The sequence below is a fragment of the Scleropages formosus genome, chromosome 21 (assembly GCF_900964775.1).
Source record: "Scleropages formosus chromosome 21, fSclFor1.1, whole genome shotgun sequence".
In the NCBI taxonomy this organism is placed as follows: domain Eukaryota; kingdom Metazoa; phylum Chordata; class Actinopteri; order Osteoglossiformes; family Osteoglossidae; genus Scleropages; species Scleropages formosus.
Window position 1 is genome coordinate 6,980,191 of NC_041826.1, and position 8,960 is coordinate 6,989,150.

The window sequence follows — 8,960 nt, forward strand, 5'->3', positions numbered from 1 at the left end:
TTATTATAATTTTCACCGTTGTGATTGTTATAATAATAATAATAATTAGATAGTTTACTAACTATAGTTTTCTGACTAGATAGATAGTACGACAACTGGTCAATAGTCTTTGTTTTTAAGCACTATGATAGTCACTGCCAATAAGAAGAATAAAACAAGGGGGAGATGCAAATACACACCTAGAACCTTTACAGTAATGTCCTGCTTTTTCCTTCCAGAGATATTCTTAGCTTCCACACTATATATACCACAATGGTTGCGATCAGCATCTCTAATAAAGAGAGAGCTTGATCCAGTGACTGTTGTGATATCAATCATTGTCTTTTTGTCAATTTCCTTTCTGCCTTTAAACCAAGTGACTTGAGGTGCAGGTCGTCCAGTGATTATGGCTTTAAGTCTGATATTATCTCCAGCTCTGACTGTGAGACCCTCAAAATATTCCTTACCAAATTCAATGTTTGGAGCAACTAAAAAGAGAAAATAAAGCCATTAGTATATTTCTATTTTTTTTTCTTCAGTTTTTATTAGAAAAAGAAAAAATCTTTCATTTATACTTACTACTTTCATCTCTGACTAGAATATACCCAGAAGACTGGGAAGGTGGACTAATTGTTCCAATTGCATTTCTTGCAATCACTCTGAATTCGTATCGATCACCACTTCTAAGACCAGTTACTGTGAACTGGCATTCTGAAACATCAATAAAGTTGCACTTCAACCAGCGACCTTGGTCTTGACGTTTTTCCACATAGTACGCTACAATTTTACTGCCTCCATCATTCTTGGGAGCATCCCATTTCAGTGTAATAGAATCACTTGTCACATCAATGTAGTCAGGAAGCCCTGGTGGATCTAAAGTGAGATTAGGTTATATTGACAGTTAGAACATATCAAAATGTGTCATAAAAATGTTTGAAAATTGACATTATCAAATTATGCATCTAGAGTCACAATCATCCACAACAAAACCCAGAACAGTAAGGCTTTAAAGTGGAGTGCACAATTGCAGGTCACTCACACAGTGGCAGACTAAGGGCAATCTAGTGTTACTGATTTACCATAACAATATGATTATTAAGAATATTTTAGAAGTCACATTTGTCCAATATGAATTACAAAGTGTAGTCTGCAAACTAAGTTCATATAAAACTAAACTGGGTAGCACGGTGGCTTACTAGATAGTGCTTGTGCATCACATAGCCTGGTCTGTCCATTTGTACATTGCTTTGAATTCAGCTCAGTTTGTGTAAAGTTTGCATGTTTGTGTGAGTTTCTTCTCAAAGTCCAAATACACGTGTTTCTGCTGAATGGGGTCATTTTAAATTGCCCTTACTGTGTCTGTTTATGTGTGTGTACATTGCACTGTGACCGGCTGGCCAATAAATGAAGTGGACGCGAGGTTTGCTGTGTAAATCTGCAAATTAACGTAGGGAGTGTTGTGTATTTGGGAGTGTAAGTTACTCTGCACTAGGTAAACATCAGTTACTCATCATTACACAGAAAAGTGTCTGCTAAATTTAATAAATCTAAGCTATTTCCTAATGCATGGTACATTATGTTATACTTGTATGAAAGATGTACACACCCATCTGATCTCACATACAGTAAAGGCATCTTTGCATGTTAGAGACTGTGGGATGAGGATACGGTGTTCTGGGGAAACTTGAACAAACACAGGGACAACATGGAAATTCCAGAAAGCTAGAGACAAAGTCAAACAGAGGTCTGATCCCAGAGCTCAGGGGTGTATTGTGGAAATGTGTTGAATTAAGATGGTCTTACACACCTATTGTTTTTGGATGAGATTTACATTTATTCACTTAGCAGATGCTTTTCTCATCCATACATCAGTGAAACACACTCTCTCTGTGACACTCACACACTATGGGGAACCTGAACAGCATGTCTTTGGACTGTGGGAGGAAACCAGAGAACCCAGAAGAAACCCACACAGACACAGGGAGAACATGCAAACTCCACACAGACTGAGCAAGGATCAAACCCACGTTCTCTCGCACCACCCAGGTGTTGTGCGACAGCAGCGCTACTCGCTGTGCCACTGTGCCACCCATTACCATAAACTGATAACTGAAGAAATGATTAAAATTAGTAAAATGATTAAATATAAGCAAACGAATAGAAAAATGCCTGTATCTTCAAAAATTCATTAGTGGAATACTTGTAAAAGAATGTGCCACTGTATGTGGAATGGGGGATGGAAGCATGAAACCTCAAGAAAACCCAGACAGACAGATGGAGAACATGCAAATTCCACACATACCCCATGGAGCTCTAAAGTGAGAATACTATGCTCTAAGGCAATGTGTTAGCTCACTGTAAAATCAGTCTCACAGCACTTAGATTTAAGAAGTTAAAATATAACTTACCAACAGGTGAGACAGCAGTGGTGAGTTTGCTTGCCTCACTGACTTTACTAATCCCAGAGTCATTCTGTGCATATACTCTGAATTGATATTCCAGTCCTTCAATGAGGCCAATAATTCTGTAATTTGTGTCTTTTATTATTACCGTGTTTACTTTTTGCCACATGATGCTGTTTTTCTCTTTCTTGTCAACATGGTAGCCAATTATTGCCGAACCACCGTCATTAATGGGTGCGTCCCATCGAATAGTCATGCTGTCATGCATAATATTGTAAACGACTGGCTTTCCTGGGGGGCTTGGTGGTCTGTACTGGTGTTTGGCAAGCACTGTCTGCGAAATCAAGGGCTCGCTCACACCATATCTGTTTTCAGCACATACTCTGAACTGATACCCTGTTCCTTTAACTAAATTGGGTACCTTATATGTTGTCCCAGTTACATTTGAGCAAACCATTTTCCAGTCTGTCTGGGAATTATCACATTTCTCCACACTGTAGCAAATAATTTCTCCACCCCCATCATCACTTGGCTCATCCCAAGATATTGTTATGCTCTCTGCTCTGATTTCATCCATTTCAATGGGGCCAGTAGGCTTTGCAGGTGGCCCAAGGGTAACAACTTTGATGCAGAATGATTTTCTGCAAAACTTGTTATCAAGAATTAATGTATATTTTCCCCCATTTTTCTTTCTTACATTCTTGATCATGAGAGTAACCTTGTCTGCTGTCTTTTTAAAGCGAACCTGTTCACTTTCCTTCAGTGGCAGGTTGTCTTTTAACCACTCAACGGTTGGTCTTGGTTTTCCTATGTATGGCAACTCAATATGGACATTGTGCCCAATACGCACACTTATTTGACCTCCCGGGTACTCTGATAGATCTGCATGGGGTGGAATAATAAAGTCCTTCACTATGATGGGTCCAATTTGCATGAAGTCTCCTTGTCCCTTCTCATTTTTGGCGCAAACTCTAAATTCGATGGCTGCTAGTTCCTTAAGCTTTGTCACTTCATATTCACATGTTCTGCTGGTGCCTACAAATGTCCAGTCCTTCTCATCATTCAGTTTCTTTTCAATTACATAGTCTGATATTATGCTGCCACCATCGTAGTCAGGTTTACTCCACTGCAGTGTCACCGATGTTTTGGTGGAATCTTTCATGGATATATTTTTTACCTGACCTGGTATCTCAGTGGCTTTAACAGGTTCCGCAGTCTCACAGGGATCACCAATTCCGTTTTCATTCTCTGCTGACACGCGGAAAAAATATGATGATTTTTCAGAAAGTTTATCGATTTCATATGTTGTGCTGGCACACTTGGTTGTTACAGAAGTATATGATCGCTTTGCAGAGTCTTTCTTTTCAATGATGTAATTAATTACTGGTGCACCACCATCAAGAAGAGGTTCTTCCCAGCTCAGTGTTACTTTTCCACGAGTGACATTCTTAATTTGTAATTTTTGGCAAACTGATGGTGTATCTAGCACTTTAACAAATATTGTTACTTTCTTGGGCTCCCCAACACCATTTTCAAGTTCAAGAATATATTTGTTTGTGTCATTACGAGTAACCAGTGGAATGATAAGGAGAGTTGAAGATTCATTGTTGTGAATTTTGTATTTTGGATCATTACATATGTCTGTTTCATCTACTTTCCAGGTGACATTTGGCACAGGTCTTCCCTTAAATGGAACCATTATTTCCACATCTGTTCCCGCCTTCACTGTATATTGAGTCCTCAGTGCAATATCAGAATCTATCTGAGCTTCCTCTGTTGAAAAAATGAAAATATGTATGAATATATATTTTCTTTCCTATTCACTGTACAAAAATGTCCAAGTAACACATTTTCCAGACCTACCAAGAATATCCTTGGCTTGCACAGGTTCAACTATTTCAATTGGTTTTCCTTGCCCAGCACAGTTAACAGCAGACACACGGAAGAAGTAGTCAGTTTCAGGTTGTAAATGAGATACAACATATTCTGTAGTTCTAATTTCACCTTTGGAGCTAATCACCACCCATTCTTCTTCTTCAGCGACTCTCTTTTCAACAACATAACTTGTAATTTCACTGCCACCATCATACTCTGGCTTTCCCCAACCAAGTGTAATTGATGTTTTTGTTGAATCAACTACTTTCAGTTTGTTTGGTTCATCTGGTGGTTCTAAAAGGGAGAAAGAGCATTTGATATAAAACAAGGAGATCACAGGGAACAAAATTAATGTTTATGAAAAAAGTAATGTAAGCTTACGTATAGGATCAACTGCTTTGTAGAAATCAGAGACATCTGAGTATGGACCTTCTCCTGCACGATTGATTGCATTAACACGATACTGATATTCTTTTCCTCCTGTAAGGTTGAGGATGTTCTTTATGGTGTCACAAACAGGAGCTTTCATGACTTTCTGCCAACGTAGGGTGTTTTTATCACGCATTTCCAAGTAATAGCCAGTGATGTCACTGCCACCATCCACACCTGGTCTCTCCCAAACCACAGTCATTGTTGATCTAGTAATGTTAATCGCCTCTGGCGTACTGGGTTGTCCTGGTGTAACTACAATACAAAAGAAATGTTATCTATCTATCTATCTATCTATCTATCTATCTATCTATCTGTTAAATTTTATGAAATTATGTACCATATAATGGTTATTTATTTACTCACCAAATGCATTCTTGGCAATAACTGGTGCAGATTCCAAAGGTTCTCCAATGCCATACTTGTTCATGCCCCGTACACGAAAGACATACTCACTCCCTCTCACTAATTTCTCCACTGATATTGTGCATTCCTTGTGTTCTTCAGATACAACTGACCATGCAGTTCTGCTTGTCTCCCGTTTCTCCACAACATAATGGGTGACATTTGCACCACCGTCATCTATTGGAGGATTCCATGCAATGGTGATGTTCTCTGCTGTTACTCTCTTGAATTGAACAGGTCCAACTGGAGGTCCAGGTATGTCTGATATGCACACAAAAATAAATCCTTTCAGGTAAATTTATATTTTTATGGACACCTAAATAGAACAAAATCACGTTGCATACAGTACTAGTCAGAAGTTTGTAAACACCTTACTGAATGGATGTCTTTCAGGATATTTTGATGTAAAAGCTTACGCTGAAATGCTTGAAATTTCTTTCTAAAAATTTGTTTTTAAAAATTTTATTTCTTGAAAGTGAAGGAGAAACAGTCAAGCATTTAGCATATGTAGGAACTCCTTCAAGAGATGAAAAAGCATAACCGGTAGCTACCTCATGACACTGGTTGAGAGAATGTCAGCAGTGTGCAAAGCTGTTTTCATGGTATAGAGTGGCTACTTTGAAGACTCTAAAATATAAAATTTTTGATTTTTTCAGAGTATTAGTTTGTTTAACACTTTTTGGTCACTGAATAATGCCATATGTGTTATTTCATGGTTATGATGTCTATTATTATTTATTAGTTATGATGTCCTTTTCTAGTTATTATTATTCTAAAATACAGAAAAAAGTAAAAAAAATAAAGATTAACCCTTCTATGAGTAGTAATGTCTCCAAACTTTTGACTATTACCTCATTGGAAAATTTTACAGAAATAGTATTTGCACACACAAATTATACATATACAAGTGTTTTACTGCATTCTGTTAACATTTTATGAAAGAGACTGAAACAGCTATGAATATATATATATATACCTAGAATCTGTACTCTGACTGAAGCTGATGCCAGGCCCAAAGCGTTCTTGATTTTGACTTCATAGGTTCCACTGTGAAAACGATTGGCATCCTTTATGATAATTCCTGAGGCATCTGTAGTGCTTTCAATAGATATCTGAGCACTAGATAAAAATTCCTTTCCATCCTTGAACCACTCAATTACAGGTAGTGGCCTAGCTTTGATTCCCACTTGAATCTGGACTACTTCTCCAGCCTTATAATTTAGGACATCCAGATACTCTGCTGGCAGGTCAATCTCAGGAGTACCTACACAAATAACAAAAACATTGTACTAACAGTTGCATTTTTTTTTACTGTTTAAAAATTAAGTTTGACACAAATGAAATAAATACCTTGGGTATCTACACATTTTACAGGTCCAGCAATAACAGATGGGTTACTGACAGAAGCAGCATTCTTTGCAAAAACTCTAAATTCGTAGGACTCATCTTGTGTCAAACCAGATATGGTGAAATTAGTCTCAATGACATTTGTGAAGTTTGCTTTTGTCCATCTACATTTTGATGCATCTCTCTTCTCCACAATATACCCTGTGACTTTACTGCCACCATCATAAGGAGGCTTCTGCCAGACAAGGGTAATGGAGTTCTTTGTGATATCAGAGATACGCACATTGCCTGGGGGCTCTGAAACAAATAATGTGTAAAATTAAATTCAGTAAACTGATATAAAATAAATAGTTAATAATAATAATAATAATAATAATAATAATAATAATAATAATAAGAAGAAGAAGAAGAAGAAGAAGAGGAAAATTTACCACAAGCATCAATTGCAAGGACTTCATCTGATGTTTTACTGATTTTGCCAATGCCAGCTGAATTTTCTGCAGCAACTTTGAACTCGTAGATGAGTCCAGGGCATATGTTTGTCACTCTAAACTGAGTGGCACGGATAGCAGTTTTGTTAACCTTCTGCCAAACAGAGCTATTTCTATCTTTCATCTGTAAGTGGTATCCAAAAACAGGATTTCCTCCGTCTGATACTGGCTCATGCCAGCAAACAGTAATATTGTTTCTTGAAACCATAGTTACCCAAGGAGTCGAAGGAGGCCCAGGGGTGGCTAATAGATAAACAATCAATTAAACAAAAATTAAGCATTGTCTTTTCTTAAGGTAAACAACTTACTCACAATGCTAAACCACTTATTCCAAGGTGTTGGAACACTGATGTTGACACAGCAGTACAGAGCCTATCCCAGAAGCACAGGATACAATGCTAAGTAGTGTACACCCTAAGCAGGACGTCAGTTTGCTGGAGGGTAGCTACATTCACCCGCTACAGGTAATTTAGAGTTACCTGCTCACCTGAAGCACATCTTTGGCCTATGGGTGGAAACCGGCACACCCAGAGAATACCACATAGGGAGAACATTCTGACCCTACACAGAATAAACCAGATTTGAACCTACACCTAACCACTGCAGGCGCTGTGAGGCTGCAGAGTCAACTACTGGGCACCGTGCCACCCTAAGATAAATTAGTTTCTAAATTTATAAACATTTCCATAGAGTGTCCAGAGTAACCAAGTAATTCACTTACTGTATGGGAGTTTTGCTGTCACAGCCTTAGAGTCAATGTGATCACTGAATCCAAAGCGATTCTCTGCTTTTATTCTGAATTGATATTCCTCCCCTTTCATCAATTTAGTAATCTTTATTTCACTTCTTGCAACTGTAGATGAAACCTCCATCCATGCAGGAGTGCTTGTTTCACGTTTGAGAACTACGTAGTTTGTTACTGGGCTGCCACCGTCATATACTGGGGGAAACCATTTCAGACATAAACTGTCTTCAGTGACATCACTAATTTCCACAGGCCCAACTGGAGGACCAGGTCTGTCCAGAACCAAAATGTTTACAAAGGTCTTTGCGACTCCACATGAGTTGGAAGCTGTAATGTCATACCTCCCAGAATCACTAGCAATACTTTCTTTAAGGTTAATCAACAAGCTTTCTGGAATGACTTCAAATTTAAATCTCTTTGCTGATTTCATAATAATACTGTCTTTTGAAAGGGTGACTCTTGGCAGAGGTTTTCCAGTAAGAGGGATCTCACATTTGAGATTTGATCCTGCTCTGACATAGACAGTATTACGACTGAAGTTCTTCATGTCAAACTCAGGAGATTCTGTAAACATAAAAGAGTGTAATCAAAACAATACATAAGAACACACCTCATAGATAAAGGGGGACATGTGAAATATTATTTCAGTGCATACCATATACTTTTATCCAAAGTTACAAAATTCAAATAGTGTACTTTATGTAACGGTACTACTGTAATTACCTGAACCAAAAACCTTCAGGTTACAAGTCTGTGTCCTTAACCAGTTGAATACTGGCAGCGCAATAAACTACTAAATTTCAAATTCACGTTAAACTAATTCAACTTACCAAGCTTATCTTTTACAATGACAGGTGTAATCATTTCTTTGGGTTCACTTAGACCAGCATGGTTTTCTGCACTCACTCTGAACAAATATTCAGCATTTTCCCTAAGACTATGAACCACGTGGTCAGTGGTTTTGACAACAGCGCACTTAATCCACTTCTTTTGTCCCTTTTCAAGGGATTCAAGTAGGTAACTGGTTATTCTGCTTCCCCCATCAAACTCCGGCTTACTCCAAGCCAGGGAAACACTATCCTTTGTTACATTAGTAACTCCAAGTTTTGTGGGGGTACTTGGTTTTTCTGTAAGTAAATCAAGAAAGCAAATAAAAAATTATTGTAATTAATGATATTCAACGTTCAGTTTATACTTCAGTGATCAAATCTCTATGGAAAGTAACAGAATATAAGAACAGCTTTCAGTGAAACGGAATTCTTAAAATTTATGAAGTACTGTGCTCAT

At 37.9% G+C, this 8,960-nt stretch overlaps 1 protein-coding gene across 1 annotated transcript in view; it reads right to left on the reverse strand.

The window, feature by feature from the left end:
* Positions 1-8,960, reverse strand: part of LOC108924238 (titin-like) — a 162,790-nt gene that overhangs the window by 20,123 nt on the left and 133,707 nt on the right. The window contains exons 193-203 of the mRNA XM_029247484.1: positions 8,504-8,800; positions 7,650-8,237; positions 6,869-7,171; positions 6,441-6,734; positions 6,067-6,354; positions 5,052-5,351; positions 4,638-4,940; positions 4,245-4,550; positions 2,388-4,154; positions 559-852; positions 180-467 (exon numbers count right to left, since the gene is read on the reverse strand). Of these exons, the coding sequence (XP_029103317.1) occupies positions 180-467; positions 559-852; positions 2,388-4,154; positions 4,245-4,550; positions 4,638-4,940; positions 5,052-5,351; positions 6,067-6,354; positions 6,441-6,734; positions 6,869-7,171; positions 7,650-8,237; positions 8,504-8,800 (5,028 nt within the window). The remainder of the gene's footprint in view (positions 1-179; positions 468-558; positions 853-2,387; positions 4,155-4,244; positions 4,551-4,637; positions 4,941-5,051; positions 5,352-6,066; positions 6,355-6,440; positions 6,735-6,868; positions 7,172-7,649; positions 8,238-8,503; positions 8,801-8,960) is intronic.